Consider the following 19,091-nt stretch of genomic DNA (forward strand, 5'->3'; position numbering starts at 1 on the left):
TCTCACAGGGAATCCACCTCATTTCTTTGAAATATATATGCTATAGATTTTTGGTTCACTATCTTTAACATGTCATGAAATTGATTAAATTCTGTCTATGTCTTGAGCTGAATTCAGTTTAAATTAATATGAATTTTGTGGAGTCCACTAATGTGTTAACCACATTATATATTTTCTGACACTGAAGAATCATTGCATTCCTAGAATAAATCTAAATTGGTCAAAACTGATTGTTTTTATAATGTACTGTTAGATTCAGTGACTGACTCTGGAAATACGAATGAACCAACCTCATAAAATGATCTCAAAAATGCTGTTCCATTCTGTTTTCTAGAATCACACATGTAAGAGGCATAATCTGCTCCTGGAAATGTGGGAGGTTGCTCCTAACGGCAATATGATCAGGACAGGGCCTTTTGGAAGGCGATTCTTTGCTTCCCATGACAATTTCTTTGATATTCTCTACTCTATTTTAGTTTTCTATTTCTTCCTGTCGTTTTGACCTTTATATCTTTCTAGAAATGTATCCATTTTATCTAAACTTTCAACTTTATACGTATAGAGTTGGTTGTAAGATTTCGCATTTTAAAATGTGTGTACAAACAGTCATTTCCCCTTTTCATTCTGAATCTCCTGTATTTTCCTTAGGAGTCTTGCCAGAGGTCTCATTAAGTTTTCATTGCCTCAAAATTTGATTTTGTTTGTCTTCCCTATTTTTATATTTCATTGAATTCAGCTTTTGTCCTTATTGTTTACGTGTATATTCTTTTTGCTGTTTTTCTACTTTTCCATTCTCTTAATTCACGTAATTATCTTGTTTGTTTTCAATCATTTCACTCTAACAAAATTGTTTAACAAATAGTCTGACATTTTATGCAGCATTTTGAATGAACTTATTTCATCTTTCTATAAAGACTAAACATCTATTATGTTTTCAGTTATTTCCTCTCCCTCCACTATTTCCCTGACTTTCTAATTATCAAGATGTCAGATGTCTGTTTCCATCCTTCATTTCTCTTCACTTTTCCTTTACATTTTCTATTGTTTGCTCCATCATATTTTCCTTGGGGCAGTTTCTCAGCCTGACTTTTTGCTTATTAATTATACTTCAGTTGCAAAAGTCCTATTTATTATCTCATTTTTTATGTTTCTTATTCCAATCTTTATCAAAGCTCAGTATTTGTGCTTGATTCGTTGGCTTCTTACTTTTGCTTCAAATTTCCAAATTCTCCTTTACTTCTCTATTTAAGCCCTTTTATTGTGAACTAGGGGACATTCGGAAGAAACACACAAACCAATAGAATGTACGTTGAATGATTATCACCACAAGCACCCATGTAACTAGCACCTGGGTGAAGAAATAGACTGTTGCCAGTATCCCTGTGCCTTTCCTTAGGCCAGGAGGTAGTTTGTAAACTTTTCAGGAGCCAAAGGCTACTGATATCCATAATGCCTAGCATTGCTCCAGGTACACAGTAGGTCCTCCATAAGTATCTCTTGTAGAAGTATTTTATTATTTATTTAATACGTACTTCTTAAATGTTTTTCACCTTCAAGGATTCACACTCATTTGAAGTTAGTTGCAGTCATGTGATTTACATTGGAAAATGAGATGCGAGAAGTGTGTTCTTTCTAGGAGGGATCATTAAGAGCCAGTGAATGATTTCTTAGGTTCCCTTCATTCTTCTGGGGAGGTTCTGGGAGCAGAGGTGCAGGAGAAAGCCTGTCAGCCTGGCTTCCTGAGTAAGACGATGAGCAGAGCTTCCCGGACGACTTACTTTGGATGTGTAGCATGAGCCAAACCTGGATATCTGGGTATTTGTTACTTTAGCACAGCTGATCCTATTCTTACTGTGTAAAAGGAGTTGAAGGGAAGGTGCTCAATGAGACTTCAAATAAACTGAGGGACAAGAGGACTAGGAGGATGTTTCATCCCATAAGCCAAGTGCACAGGAATTTCAGGGACAGTTTAGAATGCGACATGCTGTAAAGACGTCAACTATGGCAAGTGTTCACTGGCCTGGTAGCAAGTGGTTATTAGAACCCCTTTAAAGAGCATCTTCACAGCCAGTGCCCAAATCCCACCTCCTTCCACTTTCACCATCCCCTGGCTCAGCCTCACTGCTGCTTGACAAATGGGGACAAAGAGAGGGTGAAATGACTTCTCCTTAGGGTACCCCTTGATCACTACCTGAGGCAGCATCATCTGTTGGGTGGACCACCTTCTCCTTAGGGGACTCTGAGGGGTAGAAAATGAAGGGACCAGGTGGAAAGGGATGGGAGGTACAACACTCAGCTGGGAGTCCTAAGCCCGTTGGGTTTGTTCTACTGCAGGTGTCAATCTTTCTGAGTCAGAGGCTGACACAGGGGAGTCACCAGCTTCAGCTCTCCTTTAAAACTCCAGTCCCAGCTTTCCTTTGAATCTCTGCTTTTCAACCCCAATGACTGATGTACCTCAAGACTCCTCTGCCTCCTGGCTGCCTTTGATCTTTCTGCACATAGCACTCAGCAAAGGGCCTGAAATTTAGAAAACTCTCTATAAATATTGAAAATGTGAAGTGTAGTGACAAGGTGGTCCCCAGTTTGGATGGTGTCTCAGCTCTTGTCTCCTCTGGGACCTCTCTCTGCACTGCATCCTTCCTTAGAAATCCCAGAGTTTCATAAATACCAGCATATGTCAGAGTGAGACACGTGTTACACTATCTTTCCATGACTGCAGGGCATTTCCTCATCTCCTTATACCCTCAATTCCCTAGGAGCACATATCCTGTTCCTGTAATGTGGGTGCAGATCCCTCAGCTTCTGATCCTGCCGGGTGTTAGTCCAGAGATTGTTCACTCCACTCTGGGTACTGCCCTAACCTGTAACACAGGGACAGGCAACAAGCATGGAAGAGAATGACTCTGATGGGATATGGTTTGTAATGTTGACTGCTCTGTGCCTCTGAGGGTAGGATTTATGTGCTCTGGGTCTGAGGATTTCACAGTGATCTCGATTTGAAGACTTTCTGCAATTCTCATGACCTCTTTCCATCGTTGAATCCCTGGATTAAAATCATATTAATTTTCTGCTGCATAGGTTTCTCCCAAGTTGGCTGTGAAGCTAAAAGGGAAAATAAGACAGATAAAGGGTCCTCGTTTACTATATACTGTCTTCTTTAGCTTATTATGTGGCAGCTGAAATTACTACACAAAAACAAGGCAGCAGCATTTTCCTGTATAGTTTTTGAGAAAATGAGGCTGATTAGTGATATGGATGTTTTAAAAAGAAAAAATGATTGTGTCCTGTTCCCTAGGTTAAGAAGACTCTACGAGACATGATTGGTTTTCCTTGTGGGTGGCTTCTCTTTCCTGACTCCCTCACCTCGTGATCCTCTCTGCAGACTCCAGCTATATTTACTTATATCTGTGCCAGTGACATCCAATCTGTACCTTCAGCCCCACTTCTCTTGGAATTGGAGGAAGCTGGTCCCCAGATGCAGGGCATTATTTGCAAGGGGAGATGGGAGAGAGAAGCACAGTAGCTTGTGGGAATCGTCCAGGGACAGGCGCCCAGGGACACACAAGGCCCAGAAGAAGTTTGTAAGTAGCCATGGAGAGGGAAGGCATCAACTGGATGTGTCAGAGAGCTGCTGAGCACTCATTATATGTATCAGGAGTGAAGAATCCATCCTCTACACGAAAAGGAAAGCTTACACCAAACATGTCTTCTACCTTGACTGAAAGGTGTCAATATGAGGCAAAAAACACAGAACGATGTTGGATTGCAAAACAAGAGAAAACCACCAGTGTTTGAAGAAGAGTGCTACACATATTGCTTTGCTCTTTTCCCAATGGGGAGGCGTTTCTGTCTGTGTGAAAATGAAGGCAGGAGGCCGAGGCTGGTGGATGAATGCAGACTTAGAGGATAAATCACGTCTACTTGATGCATTCGAAAGGCCAAGCTAGATTTGGTTAAGGAGTATTTGTGATGGCATGTGAAAAAAATGTTTAAAGGGTATTAGATTATATTTATAATTTTAAATTCTGATGTTTATTTAATTTCTTAATGCTAATGATAAAACGTGCTCTCAGTAAGTTCTATGTTGGATCAGAGCTGTGTGAATATGGGTCCTAACAGGCAGATTTGCAGTCTGTTCACCATGGAATAGCTAAGAATAGGGGTCTGAGATCTAAATGGATGAAGGCACTAAACTCGATTTGGGGGCAGCTCACTTAAATCCAGTAAATTCAGAAGAGTGCCATGTCTAACAGGACACACTATACAATAGTTAACATATCCCCATTTTCACGGTTTTCTTCTTTCCTACGTGTAAACCAAAATGAACTGCTTTAACTCCTACTGTTTACTAAAACCCTTAAACAAAAGTGATGAGAGGTGCATTTTTGGTGCATATTTTTAAAAGAAAATAAACACTCATGTTGGATTTTGATTATTTATGGCACTGAGAAGAAGGGAACATGGTTGGAGGCCCAGTTCAAGAAACTGTGCATCAAATCAAAGAGCTGAATGACAGAAACTGGCTTCAGAGCAACTTCTGGGCAGCTGCATCCTTTGGGAAGCTGGGGGTCTGTCCTGGAACCAGCCTCTGGGACTAAAGAAACACAAAAAAATGCTTGTTCCAAGGCACATTAGTCCTTTTGATGAGGTCAGGAATGCTGTGGGGGTAAAAGACAAAGTTATCCCAGGTTGCGGGCCTCCTTTCTTTAAGTCCCAGGAGAGAAAAATCATGGTGAGAGGCTGAGTCTCAGGCTGATAAAGAACAGAGTTGATCTCTGCTTCCTTCAGCAATGGAGCCATGCAATGCTCTTTCCCCACTCACCTGAGAGCTGAGGTTGAAAGAGGGGTTCAGGCCTGAGATTCTCTTCCTAGAGGAGCCTCAGTGCCACATTGCACAGAAAGGACTCATATCCTCCTGTAACCCACCCCATGAGGAAATCAAAGCAGGAATATTACCTGTTATACAGGTCCTCGTTGAACTGAAATGGAAGAGAAAAGGTTATGTATTCAGTCATTGAAACCACTTCAGATAACTCGAGAAACATTTCCATCCCACCAACTTCCATCGGCCATCACTCAATGGACGCCCCGCAGGAGCCTGAGTACCTGGGACCTCATGCATCTGGCTGCATTAAGATCCCAGCCTGGGATACCTCTCTCCATATAGATCATGTTTGTTCTCTATCTGATTTCAGTGGCCTCTGCATCTTTCTGTCATTTCTTTTCTGTCTGAACCCCTCATCATGGAGTAAGTGTGAATATGCCAGGGAAGGTAAGTACCGCTCACCCTGCAGGCCTTCTCACCTTTCTTGCTCCTCCTGTGCATGAAGATGCCCACTCCACAGATGATGAGCCCCAGCACGAAGCCCCCAGCTCCCGTCAGCGTCTTACTCCGGGCAGAATCAGACTGTGCCTCTGGGAAGGACAGACCCAGGTTTAGTGTCACCTTCACTAGCTGCGCCCCTATTCACGTCCTGTCTGAAATTCTGGAGCCTGATGCAGAATACTGGGAGAAGGACAGTGAGGGGGAAGAACCTTGCCTGAGAGGAAATTCAGAAAGAGCCGCCCTCATGTCTGGAACAGAGGGTGTGACCTCAACAAGGTGGCAAATGCTGATTCTGGAAGTTGCCTCTCAAAAATGACTGAGAAGAGGCTACAATGCTGAAGGAGGAGAACAGTTTCCATGTGTGAGGTCAGTTCAGGAGGGTGTCTGTGTCCCTAGATTCTCTGACAAGGAGGAGAACTATGAATCCTCAGGACCCCCTAGGCCAGGGTCAGGAAATCTCCATTTCCCCAGCTTAAAACTATGCTCAGGAGCCCGTACAGAAGAAAGATGGCGTTGGACATGGCCACAGGGTGTAGATGCAGAAGACAAGATGAGTGAACCCCAGAGCCAGAGAGTCCCTGCTCTTCAGAGGTGGGCTCTAGAGGGTCATCAGAGACTAACTCACTCCACTCCACGGTGACAGGACTGTCCAGGCTGGGGTGCTCCACTTGGCAGGTGTAGACGTCTCCCTGCTGGGGGGTCATTTCCAGCATCATCAGGATCTGGAAGGTCCAGTCTCCATTACGGATCAGGTTGGTGGACACGACCCCAGCTGTTTCCTCCTGTCCATTCAGGAACCATCGGACTTGGATGCTGCCTGGGTAGAAATCTATCACGTGGCAGACAAGCAGGTTGTGGTGCTGTAAGGGACCCTTCTTGGAGGGGGAAACATTCACCCTAGGCTGGACTAGGGATGGGGAAAAAAACTAATGAAATAGCATTTGAGATTGTCCTTCCCTCCCTCCCTCCCTTCCTTCCTTCCTTCCTTCCCCCCCTCCCACCCTCCCTTTTTCTCCCCTCCCTTCTTTCCTTCCTTCCTTCCTCTCGCTCTCTTTCCTTCCTTTCTTTTCTTTCCCCCCCTCCCTCCCTCCCCCTCTCTCTCTTTCTTTCTTTCTCTCTTTCTTTCTTGTCTCACTCTGTAGCCCAAGCTGGAGTGAAGTGGTCTGATAATGGCCCACTACAACCTCCACCCCCCAGGTTCTCCTGCCTCAGCTTCCTGAATAGCTGGGTTTACAGGCACCTGCCACCACGCCCAGCTAATTTTTTGTGTTTTTAGTAGACATGGGGTTTCACCATGTTGGTCAGGCTGGTCTCGAACTCCTGACCTTAACTGATCCACCCACGTTGGCCTCCCAAAGTGCTGGGATTACAGGTGTGAGCCACTGCATCTTGTCACATTATTATTTCTTAGGCATATTCACTATGTAATTGTGTAATTGATTCCTAGATGTTGAAAATAGGAATAATGTGATTAGGCTAGTGGGTAAGGGTGGCACTGAAAAGACAGAAATAGACCTTCAAGTAGAGCATGTATGATCTTGAATAAAATAGTAAATAATAAGTACAGAGAGGAATGTCTGGGAGGCAGAAGTAGCACTCTGTAGCACATTCGGGACAATTTTTAACTAAAAACAATTAGGGCAAAGAATATTTAATCAAATGCGAAAATTCCTATCTTTTCAAAGTTCTATCTTGCTACAAATGATGTAAAATTTACCCAAATAATATCTTGAAATTAAGATATACAGACAATGGCATTATGGTGGCCTATTAATCTAGTAACTTTATTTCATGAAAATACAAAGAAAACAAAGATAGCTTGACATGTCTTATTCTGCAAATAGCCTACGTATTTTTTGACCTCACCTACAAATATTCAAAATCTTCACATTTACAGAATATCCTTAGCCCCTACATGCTTGAGTAGTAGAAATCCCATCCTTTTCCAAGTTCCTCCTCTGTGCTGTGTCTTGATGTGAAGGTCTCACAGATAACTAGGTGTTGCCTCCCTCTGCATCTCTGCATTTGTGCCCCAGCTCGTTCTATTGCTTGCAGGTCAATTTCCACACTGCCACCTGCAACCTTTGGATCTCTGCCACCGGTACCCTTTTCCTCTTCAGAAGGCAGAAAAGTCCAGGCAGGGTGGCTCATGCCTGTAATCTTAGCACTTGGGAGGCTGAGATGTGAGGATCACTTGAGCCCAGGGGTTCGAAACCAGCTTGGGCAACAGAGCAAGATCCCATGTCTTAAAAAAAATTAGCCAGACATAGTGGTATGTGTATCTGTAGTTCTAGCTACATGAGAGGCTGAGGCAGAGGATCCCCTGAGCCCAGGAAGTTAAGGCTGCAGTGAGCCATGATGATACCACAGCACTCCAGCCTGGGAGACAGAGTGAGACCCTGTCTCAAAAACAAGCACAAATGTAAAAGCAAAAAACAAACACAGAAAAGGGCCAACTGCCCCTAGAGAATAACTCTTTCAGAGGAATTCTCAGATTAGTCTTCTAGGTCTCTAATCACTCAGCTCTTTCCTTTCTACTTTCTGGAGAACACAAATACCCTGACATGGGGCTGGGCCAGGTGAAAGCACCGTCTTGAACTGACCCACAACCCTCACTCCCTATTGTATTTTTGCCTTGTTCACAGACTGATTCACATTGCCAGCCTCTTCCCTCAATGAGAGTTTATTTCAGGGGCACCTGGGTCTCACTACTTCATCACCTCTGTAAACTCAATGTCCACTAGACTATTCAACCCATGTCTAAATCTCAGTTGTGAATTATGTACAATTTCTTCCCCATAGAGCTCCTGGGAACCATGAAATCAGGGGGAATACTTGAGTGTCTGTTTTAAGGTCCCATAAGGTGCACCTTATGCACACTCTTTGTCAGAAGCTGGTCAGCCTGAGGCACATCAGAGACCTACAGGGGTCGCTGGAGCTAAGGCCTGATACTCAATGGCCTCATTTCTGACCCAGTTCAAATACATTTCACCAAGGCAAGGATTCCTGTTTGTTCTAGTTGCCTTCTCTAATGCCCAGAAAACATTTGCTCAATTACTTCTAGATTTGGGTGGGCATCCACATTGGAATTGTCACAACTCCTTTCTTCTCCCTTCCCACCTCTCCCCTGCCTCTGTGTTTTCCCTGTTCTAATTCATGCCTTCATTGCAATTTCCCAGACAATAATAGCAGTTTCTACCTCATCTGCCTGCCTCTGGTCCCTCCTCTACCTAACACCCTTAGTAGTGTTCTGAAGACACGGCTCCAACCTTCTCTTTTTCATCTTTCAAATATCTTCAGTATTCTGACAATACTTATATGGCTACATGGGAACCTCTAGGCAGCTGATTACAAACAGATCCCCAGACCTCCCCACCCAGGAAATCTGAGTCTCAGGGCAGTGAGTCTGGGGATCTGTGCATCACAGAAGGTCTCCAGGAGAGTCCTCTGAGCAGTGAGGTTGGGGAACTGTGGGCCTAGAGGAGAAACTCACACTCCTTAGGCTGGCATCAGGGCTCTCTGCAATCTGGCAGCTGCTTGTTGTGAAAGAAAATGCTGCCATGTCGCTGATTTGTACCTCTACGAAGTCTTTGATTTTGCCAATTGCATTAGTTTTCTTTGGGCACCTCTCTCAATCAGTTACCTCAGCAACTTTCCTAAACCCATGTCACTCTCCTCATTTTTACTCCATGCATCCACCTTCTCACGCTTATCTGATGATCTTTCTTCCACTTTCCAGGAACAGGGGGATCAAAGGTGTGATCTCCCCAACCTCCTCCTCCTCCCTCTTCCTTCTTTCCTCTCTCTCTAGGACAAATGTCCTTGTTTAGTGCAAGGCTCACCCCCAATCCCCGATGCTGCTCCCTCAAGGTGCACTCAGGTTGTGCACCAGGCTCCCACCCTACAAGTTCACAGGAGGAAGCCAAAGCTCAAAACTCTTCTGTCCCATCCTTGAGGAGTCCTCTTACAGCACACATCTCACCTCTCTCCATCTCTTTACACCCAGACTTCCTGGAAAATAATGAATAGGCAGACACTGCCCTGTGCCAGCCATGGGGAACCAAGACAAGTAAAATCCATCTCAGCCCTGAGAAGGATGCACCACCTCAGCCTCATCCACCTCCCATTCCAGCTCCCACTGCTGCAGCCAACCTGCTCTCCCAAGTGTCCCTTTCAACAGTTCCACCATCTTCTGTTCCCTCCACTGTGCTGCTGGTCCCCCCTCCAGGGCTTTCTTCTGTGAGCCTCCACTGTTTCATTCTCCTTCCTTTTTCTCCTGTTGTCCACAACTATCCAGTTCCAGTCCACTCTTCCCCATTCCCCCTCATTGGTCTCCAGATGCCAAACCCCTCCCCCCACTTCAGACCCTTCTCTACCACCATCAGACCATCCATCCTGCCCTCTGCCCCTCCAAGCACCTAAAATCCTTCTCCCTGCAGGTTTTTTTTCTCTTTTAGCCCTGCTTTCATGCCATCTCCATCTCATCTCCACACCACACCCCTGCACGCTATCCTGTGGCCTCCTTTCTCCTCACCCCCACACATGCGGTGGCCTGCCAGGCCTGGTCAGGGGAATCGGGGTTTTCCTTCCTCCCTATCCTCCTCACTCCATGCCTAGTTGAGGTCCCCGTGCTCCCTCTCTGACAAACTCCAGATGGGGTCCATGCATGAATCCCAGCCCAGGAGTCCCCTTCACGCCTGGCAGTAGGTCCTTGGGCCGGCTCGGCTGCCCCTGCTCTCTGAGGCACGGGCCCTCCCGACTGCCGAAGCCCTGGCCTGCAGCCCTCACCTGGCTTCCGGGATGACTGGCTCTGCCGACTGGTGGTGTGTCTGCAACCGTGCCGCCTGCGCTTCTCCTCCGGATTTGTCCTTCCTTGGCTGTTCCAGTACTCTGCAATAGGCAGCCAGCTCTGTGCCCGCATCAACTCCCGGCATGGCTGTCGAGAGCGCATGAACTCCTCCCAAGTTGTAGATGTATCTCTCCAGGTAAGCTGTGTCCCGTTAAACACGTAGCATTCCATCAGGTCCCTGGTACACGTAATTCTCTGGGGAGGGGAGGCCATGAAAGAGAGAGGCGCACTCACCTGATCTCTCTTTCTCCCCTCTCTCAATAGTAAGGATTCTTTAAATCTTCCCACTTAGGGCTGGATTTTAAAATAGGAGTTTTCATTGTGCGAGTTCTGTGGTCTAGGCAGGTGTAGAGCCTCCCCAGGCCCTGTTTTCTCACCCGCAGTGAGAGGATTTACTGAAAAGATGAGACTCACTACTCCAGGGGGACTGAATGAGCACTAGGGAGGGCGAAACTGAGAGAATGCAGTCCCCTTATGCTGGCTGCTGGAGGAGGAGGGAAGAGAGTTCATGTGGGAGTCGCTGGGAGAAACAGCAGGGGAGAAGGTGGGGAAATGGAGGCAGACTGCTGATCAGGCTCGCTCCCTGCCTGATATTTCTATCCTGTTGTCAGCCCTGGCTCAAAATGCCACCTCCTCCGGGAAGCTCTTCCTTCTTTCTTTTTACTTTCCATAGCTAGGCACTCTCTCTTCTTTCCCAGTTTCTTGAAATTCCTCCAGCCTGCTTCTGTTGTTTTGCATTTAGGAAATGTAGGAAATAATTTATAATATATTTCTTAAAACTTTCTTCAGGTTTTTTATAAGAAAGACTTTGTAGCCTAAAAGTTGAATTTTCAAAACATGACTGTGAAAAACTTGGGTGTGTGAAAAGATGTGGAAATATCCTTTTTTTCTTTTTATGATACTTTATGTTCCTAGGGTACCGCGTTACTGCTTGATTGGAGTTTGTGCATTAATGTATGTACGTAGTATGTTGGTGTGCTGCACCCATTAACTCGTCATTTACATTAGGTATATCTCCTGACCTATCCCTCCCCCATCCCCACCTGCAACAGGCACCGGTGTGTGATGTTCCCCTTCTTGCATCAGGTGTTCCTCATTGTTCAGTTCCCACTGCTTAGGACCAGCCCATAGACAAAGCCTCTCAGACACCGAGTTGTAGAGAGGAAGGGCTTTAATTCATCGCTAGGAGCATCAGCAAGCTACTGCATTAAAATCCAGGCTCCCAAGTGCACGAAATTTCTGTCCTTTTTAAGGACTCACAACTTACTAAATATTTCACATGAGAGGGTGGTGATTGATTAAAGCAATCTAGGGGATATGTGACAGGGTTTCACTGATGAGAGAAACAGAACAGGGAAGGGAGTTTCACAATGTTCTTCTATACAAATGTCTAGGAATCTATGAATAACATTGGTTTCTAGAAGTTATTAGTTGATTTTTAACTTGCTGGGTTTAGGCCAGGCGAGGGCTGAGCGTGGTTTGGGGCCTAACGACTTCTAACTGGTTTTACTTCCTTGTTTTTTTCTTAAAACAGGTACTGAGTATAAAACAATATAAAAACAATATGAGAGGGTCTCTCTGTCTTCCTTCACCACCTATGAGGTAAGAACATGTGGTGTTTGGTTTTCTGTTCTTGCAATGGTTTGCTGAGAATGATGGTTTCCAGCTGCATCCATGTCCTAGGACGTGGAGCTCATCCCCTTTTATGGCTGCATAGTATTCCATGGTGTATATGTGCCACATTTTCCTGATCAGTCTGTCATGTTGATGGACATTTGGGTTGGTTCAAATCTTTGCTGTTGTGAATAGTGCCTCAATAAACATCGTGTGCATGTGTTTTTATAGCAGCATGATTTATAATCCTTTGGGTATCTACCTAGTAATGGGATGGCTGGGGTCAAATGGGTACTTCTAGTTCCTAGATCACGAGGAATCGCCACACTGTTTCACAATGAGATTGAACTAGTTTACAGTCCACCAACAGTGTAAAAGTGTTCCTATTTCTCCACATCCTCTCAACACTTGTTGTTTCCTGGCTTTTAATGATTGCCATTCTAACTGGTGTGAGATGGTATCTCATTGTAGTTTGATTTGCATTTCTCTGATGGCAGAAGTGATGATGAGCATTTTTTCATGTGTCTGTGGCTGCGTAAATGTCTTCTTTTGAGAAGTGTCTGTTCCATATCCTTTGCCCACTTTTTGGTTGGGGTTGTTTTTTTTTCTTGTAAAATTTGTCGTCTCTGGATATTAGCCCTTTGTCAGATGAGTAAAATTGCAAACATTTTCTCCCCATTCTGTAGGTTGCCTCCTCACTCTGATGGTAGTTTCTTTTGCTGTGCAGAAGCTCTTTAACAATTAGATCCCATTTGTCAATTTTGGCTTTGTTGCCCATTTCTTTTTTTGAGGCCGGAGTCTTTGCTCTGTCGCCCAGGCTGGAGTGCAGTGGGCGCGGGCTTCGGCTCACTGCAAGCTCCGCCTCTGGGTTTACATACATTCTCCTGCCTCAGCCTCGAGTAGCTGGGACTACAGGCGCCCGCCACCTGCGCCCGGCTAGTTTTTGTACTTTTAGTAGAGCGGGGTTTCACCGTGTTAGCCAGGATGGTCTCGATCTCCTGACCTTGTGATCTGCCCATCTCGGCCTCCCCAAAGTGCTGGGATTACAGGCGTGAGCCACCCGTGCCCGGCCTTGTTGCCATTTTCTTTTGGTGTTTTAGACATAGAAGTCTTGCCCATGCCTATGTCCTGAATGGTATTGCCTGGAGTTTTCTTCCTAGGGTTTCCTTGGTTTTAGGTCCCCAACATTTTAAGTCCTCTAATCCATCTTGAATTAATTTTTGTATAAAGGTGTAAGGAAGGATCCAGTTTCAGTTTTCTACTTATGGCTAGCCAGTTTTCCCAGCACCATTTATTAAATAGGAATCCTTTCCCATTTCTTTACTTTTGTCAGGTTTGTCAAAGATCAGATGGTTGTAGATGTGTGGTATTATTTCCGAGGGGCTCTGTTCTGTTCCACTGTGGTCTATATCTCTGTTTTGGTACCAGTACCATGCTATTTTTGGATTACTGTAGCCTTGTAGTATAACCTGATGTCAGGTAGCGTGATGCCTCAGTTTTGTTCTTTTGGCTTAGGATTGTCTTGAAAATGCGAATGCTTTTTTGGTTCCATATGAACTTTAAAATCATTTTTTCCAATTCTGTGAAAGTCATTGAGAGTGGCTTAATGGGGATGGCACATTGAATCTATAAATTACCTTGGGCATTATGGCCATTTTTCATGATATTGATTCTTCTTATCCATGAGCATGGAATGTTCTTCCACATTTTGTGTCCTCTTTTATTTCTTTGAGCAGTGGTTTGTAGTTCTCCTTGAAGAGGTCCTTCACATTCCTTGTAAAGTTGGATTCCCTAGGTATTTTTATTCTCTTTGAAGCAATTGTAATGGAGTTCATTCATGAATTGGCTCTCTGTTTGTCTGTTATTGGTGTATAAGAATGCTAGTGATTTTTGCACTTTGATTTTGTATCTGAGACTTTGCTGAAGTTGCTTATCCAGCAAGGAGATTTTGGGCTGGAAATGGTGGGGGTTTTCTAAATATACAGTCATGTCATCTCTACAGGGACAATTTACGACTTTCTCTTTCTAGTTGAATACTCTTTATTTCTTTCTCTTGCCTGATTGCCCTGACCAAACTTCCAACACTATGTTGAATAGGAGTGAGTGAGAGAGGAGCATTCCTGTCTTATACTTTTCCAGTTTTCAGGGAATACTTCCAGTTTTGCCCATTCCGTATGATATTGGCTGTGGGACATCATAAATAAGCTCTTATTATTTTTTGAGATATGTTCCATCAATACCGAGTTTATCGAGAGTTTTTAGCATGAAGGCTGTTGAATTTTGTCAGGCCTTTTCTGCATCTATTGAAGGATAATCATGTGGTTTTGTCTTTGGTTCTGTTTATATGCTGGATTACGTTTATTGATTTGCATATATTGAACAACCTTGCATCAGGGATGACCCCACTTGATCATGGTGGATAAGCTTTTGATGTGCTGCTGGATTTGGTTTGCCAGTATTTTGTGGGGATTTTTTGCATCGATGTTACGTCGGGGCTATTAGTCTAAAATTCTCTTTTTCATTGTGTCTCTGCCAGAATTTGGTATCAGGATGATGTTGGCCTCATCAAATGTGGAGTTAGGGGAGGGTTCCTCTTTTTCTATTGATTGGAATAATTTCTGGAAAGATGGTATTAACTCATTCTTGTACTTCTGGTAGATTTGGCTGTATGAATCCGTCTGGTCCTGGACTTTTTTTTTTTGGTTGGTAGGCCATTAATTATTGCCTCAATTTCAGAGCCTGCTATTGGTCTATTTGATTCAACTTCTTCCCGGTTTAGTCTTGGGAGGTGTATGTATCCAGAATGTATCAATTTCTTCCTAGGTTTTCTAGTTTGACTAGCATTAGAGGTGTTTTATAGTATTCTCTAATGGTATTTTGTATTTCTGTGGGGTCGGTGGTGATATCCTTTATCATTTTTATTGCATCTATTTGATTCTTCTCTCTTTTCTTCTTTATTAGTCTTGCTAGTGGTCTATCAATTTTGTTGATCTTTTTCAAAAAAATAGCTCCTGGATTCATTGATTTTGAAGGGTTTTTGTCTCTGTCTCCTTCAGTTCTTCTCTGATCTTAGTTATTTCTTGCCTTCTGCTCGTGTGTTTGCTTTCCTTCTCTAGTTCTTTTAATTGTGATGTTAGGGTGTCAATTTTAGATCTTTCCTGCTTTCTCTTGTGGGCATTTAGTGCTATAAATTTCCCTCTACACATAGCTAAATGTCCCAGAGGTTCTGGTGGGTTGTATCTTTGTTCTCATTGGTTTCGAAACATCTTTATTTCTGCCTTGATTTCGTTATGTACCCAGTAGTCATTCAGGGAGCAGGTTGTTCAGTTTCCATGTAGTTGAGCAGTTTTGATTGAGTTTCTTAATCCTAGGTTCTAGTTTAATTTGCACTGTGGTCTAGAGACAGTTTGTTATAATTTCTGTTCTTTACATTTTGCTGAGGTGCTTTACTTCCAGCTTCATTGGTCAATTTTTGGAATAAGTGTGATGTGGTGCTGAGAATGTATATTCTGTTAGATTTGGGGTGGGAGGTTCTGTAGATGTCTATTAGGTCGCTTGGTGCGGGTTGGGTTCAATTCCTGGTTGTCTTATTTAACTTCTGTCTCGTTGATCTGTCTAAATGTTGACGAGTGGGATGTTAAAGTCTCCCATTATTATTGTGGTCTAGGATTTCCTTATGAAGTCTCTAGGACTTACTTAATGAATCTGGGTGCTCCTGAATTGGGTGCAAATCTATTTAGGATAGTTAGCTCTTCTTGTTGAATTGATCCCTTTACCGTTATATAATGGCCTTTTTTGTCTCTTTTGATCTTTGTTGGTTTAAAGTCTGTTTTATCAAAGACTAGGATTGCAACCCCTGACTTTTTTTGTTTTCCATTTGCTTGGCAGATCTCCCTCCATCCCTTTATTTTGAGCCTATGTGTGCCTCTGCATGTGAGATGGGTCTCCTGAATACAGCGAACTGATGGGTCTTGACTCTTTATCCAATTTGCCAGTCTGTGTCTTTTAATTGGAGCATTTAGCCCATTTACATTTAAGATTAATATTGTTATGTGTGAACTTGATCCTGTCATTATGATGTTAGCTGGTTATTTTGCTCGTTAGTTGATGCAGTTCCTTCTTAGCATCGAGGGTCTTTACATTTTGGCATGTTTTTGCAGTGGCTGGTACCGGTTGTTCCTTTCTATGTTTAGTGCTTCATTCAGGATCTCTTGTAGGGCAGGCCTGGTGGTGACAAAATCTCTCAGCATTTGCTTGTCTGTAAAGGATTTTATTTCTCCTTCACTTACGAAACTTAGTTTGGCTGGATATGAAATTCTGGGTTGAAAATTCTTTTCTTTAAGAATATTGAATATTGGCCCCCACTCTCTTCTGGCTTGTAGAGTTTCTGCTGAGAGATCTGCTGCTAGTCTGATGGGCTTCCCTTTGTGGGTAACTCGAGCTTTCTCTCTGGCTGCCCTTAACATTTTTTCCTTCATTTCAACTTTGGTGAATCTGACAATTATGTGTCTTGGAGTTGCTCTTCTCAAGGAGTATCTTTGTGGCGTTCTCTGTATTTTCTAAATTTGAATGTTGGCCTGCCTTGCTAGGTTGGGGAAGTTCTCCTGGATAATATCCTGTAGAGTGTTTTCCAACTTGGTTTCATTCTCCCCGTCACTTTCAGGTACACCAATCAGACATAGATTTGGTCTTTTCACATAGTCCCATATTTCTTGGAGGTTTTGTTCATTTCTTTTTACTCTTTTTTCTCTAAACTTGTCTTCTTGCTTCATTTCATTCATTTGATCTTCAGTCGCTGATACCCTTTCTTCCAGTTGATCAAGTCAGTTACTGAAGCTTGTGCTTTTGTTACATAGCTCTCGTGCATGGTTTTCATCTCTGTCAGGTCGTTTATGTACTTCTCTGCATTGGTTACTCTAGTTAGCCATTCGTCAAATCTTTTTTCAAGGTTTTTAGTTTCTTTGCACTGGGTTCGTAATTCCTCCTTTAGCTCGGAGAAATTTGATTGTCTGAAGCCTTCTTCTTTCAACTCACCAAAGTGATTCTCCCTCCAGCTTCGTTCTGTTGCTGGAGAGAAGCTGCATTCCTTTGGAGGGGGAGAGGCTCTCTGAATTATAGAATTTTTAGCTTTTCTGCACAACTTTTTCCCCATCTTTGTGGTTTTATCTACCTTTGGTCTTTGATGATGATGATGAGGTACAGATGGGGTTTTGGTGTGGATGTCCTTTCTATTTGTTATTTTTCCTTCTAACAGTCAGGACCCTCAGCTACAGGTCTGTTGGAGTTTGCTTGAGGTCTACTCCATACCCTGTTTGCCTGGGTATCAGCAGGGGGGCTGCAGAAAAGTGAATATTGCTGAACAGCAATTGTTGCTGCCTGATTGTTCCTCTGGAAGCTTCGTCTCAGAGGGGTACCCAGCCATGTGAGGTGTGAGGTGTCAGTCTGCCCCTAGTGGGAGGTGTCTCCCAGTTAGGCTACTCAGGGGTCAGGGACCCACTTGAGCAGGCAGTCTGTACGTTCTCAAATCTCAAACCTGTACTGGGAGAAACACTACTCTCTTCAAAGCTGTCAGATAGAGACATTTAAATCTGCAGAGGTTTCTGTTGCTTTTTGTTTGGCTATGCCCTGTCCCCGGAGGTGGAGTCTACAGAGGCAGGCAGGCCTTCTTGAGCTGCGATGGGCTGCACCCAGTTCGAGCTTCCTGCCACTTTGTTTACCTACTCAAGCCTCAGCAATGGCAGGCGCCCCTCCCCCAGCCTCACTGCCCCTTGCAGTTAGATCTCAGACTGCTGTGTTAGCAGTGAGGGAGGCTTTGTGGGTGTGGTACCCACCGAGTCAGGCGCAGGATATAATATCCTGGTGTGCCGTTTGCTAAGACCCTTGGTAAAGTGCAGTATTAGGGTGGGAGTGACCCGATTTTCCAGATGTTGTGTGTCACGGTTTCCCTTGGCTAGGAAAGGGAATTCCCTTCCCCCTTGCTCTTCCTGGGTAAGGCAATGCCTCGCCCTGCTTCAACTCTTGCTTGGTGGGCTGCAGCCACTGTTCTGCACCCACTGTCCGACATGCCCCGGTGAAGTAAAACTGGTACCTCAGTTGGAAATGCAGAAATCACCTGTCTTCTGTGTCGCTCACGCTGGGAGCTGGAGGCTGGAGCTGTTCCTATTCAGACATCTTGGAACTGCCGGAAAATATCTTAATTAATGAAAATCACAACAACCATAGACTTGTAGGGGTGGAGTCCTTTGGGTTTAGAGGCATTGACGTAATTTTTTTGGAAGTTTTTACAGTTTTATTTAAACGCAAAACCTGGACGTGAGCTTTCTTCTCATTTTCTTTGCTGAGCAGCCCGGCATTGCGGTTGGTGACTCTGCTGGCCAGCTGGGCGGCTCTTTCCATGATGGGTTTGCAGTTCTTGGAGGAAACTTTCTGAGCCATCTCAGCACAGTAAGATTTGTTGCACTACAGCAGCACTTTCTGCTCCTTCATATTGTGGAGCAGAAACTTCCAGAAGCCACTGGGCAGCATGTGCTTTATTTTTGTGTTGCTCCCATAAGCAATGTTGGGCATCAAGAGCTAGCCCTTGAACCTTCTATGAATCCTGTTGTCAAGACCTCTCGGTTTCCACCAGTTATGCTTAATTTTGACATATCGGTCTGAGTGGTGCCGTATGAACTTCTTGGTCCTCTTTTTGATGATCTTAGGCTTCATGAGGAGTCTGAGGGAGGCCATGATGTGGAGGAAGAGATGGCTACTAGCTCCATAGACCCCACCAAGGAAGACAGCATTGATGTAATTTTTACAAAAAGAACTTTGGCAGCCTTTCCCACATGCTGTTCTTCCTAGGGAGTGCCATGAGCAGTGTCTGGCAGGTGTGTGTCTACACAGAATTATCAATGACACGGCACTTGTTTGTTTCTGTTTGAGTCTCTTCAGGTCTGCTCTGTTTTTGGGCACAACATTGGGGAAATTAAGGTGCTGTCATTGTTCTGCACATCTGTTTCATGCTCCACAAATTAACTTCTCCAGTTATTAACCTCATTCCTCACAGAAGCTGCACAGCTGATGGCACAGGATAACACAGATGGGGTGGGGCTCAGGGGCACCACAGAATCCACCTTTAGTCTCCAGTGTCATTGTTTTTGGGGCCGGGTCTCGGCTGTGTCACCCAGGCTGGAGTGCAGTGGCGGCGATCCGGCTCACTGCAAACCGCCTCCCAGGTTCAGGCCATTCTCCTGCCTCAGCCTCCGGTGGCTGGGACTACAGGCATCACGCCACCACGCCGACTAGTTTTTATATTTTAGT

The 19,091-nt window shown here is 44.3% G+C and overlaps 1 protein-coding gene and 1 pseudogene across 1 annotated transcript; both read right to left on the reverse strand.

Moving 5' to 3' along the window:
- Positions 1-4,421: 4,421 nt before the first annotated feature.
- Positions 4,422-8,888, reverse strand: LOC116268485 (HLA class II histocompatibility antigen, DP beta 1 chain-like). The gene is made up of 5 exons (XM_031662346.1): positions 8,820-8,888; positions 5,952-6,252; positions 5,305-5,415; positions 4,957-4,979; positions 4,422-4,658 (listed from the first exon to the last, which is right to left on the reverse strand). Exons 1-4 carry the CDS (start codon positions 8,886-8,888, stop codon positions 4,960-4,962), a joined length of 501 nt encoding a protein of 166 aa, XP_031518206.1. The 3' UTR covers positions 4,422-4,658; positions 4,957-4,959.
- Positions 8,889-8,965: 77 nt separating this feature from the next.
- LOC110742293 lies at positions 8,966-18,546 on the reverse strand (annotated as a pseudogene).
- Between the last annotated feature and the right edge of the window lie 545 nt (positions 18,547-19,091).

The sequence above is a fragment of the Papio anubis genome, unplaced genomic scaffold (assembly GCF_008728515.1).
Source record: "Papio anubis isolate 15944 unplaced genomic scaffold, Panubis1.0 scaffold568, whole genome shotgun sequence".
NCBI lineage: Eukaryota > Metazoa > Chordata > Mammalia > Primates > Cercopithecidae > Papio > Papio anubis.

Coding starts and splice junctions, on each gene's coding strand:
- LOC116268485 (XM_031662346.1), bottom strand. CDS start 8,888: ATGGCAGCATTTTCTTTCACAACAAGCAGCTGCCAGATTGCAGAGAGC. Junction 6,253..8,819: donor CTGATGCCAGCCTAAGGAGT/GTGAGTTTCTCC, acceptor CTATTTCATTAG/TTTTTTTCCCCATCCCTAGT. Junction 5,416..5,951: donor TCCTGTCACCGTGGAGTGGA/GTGAGTTAGTCT, acceptor TGTCCTTCCCAG/AGGCACAGTCTGATTCTGCC.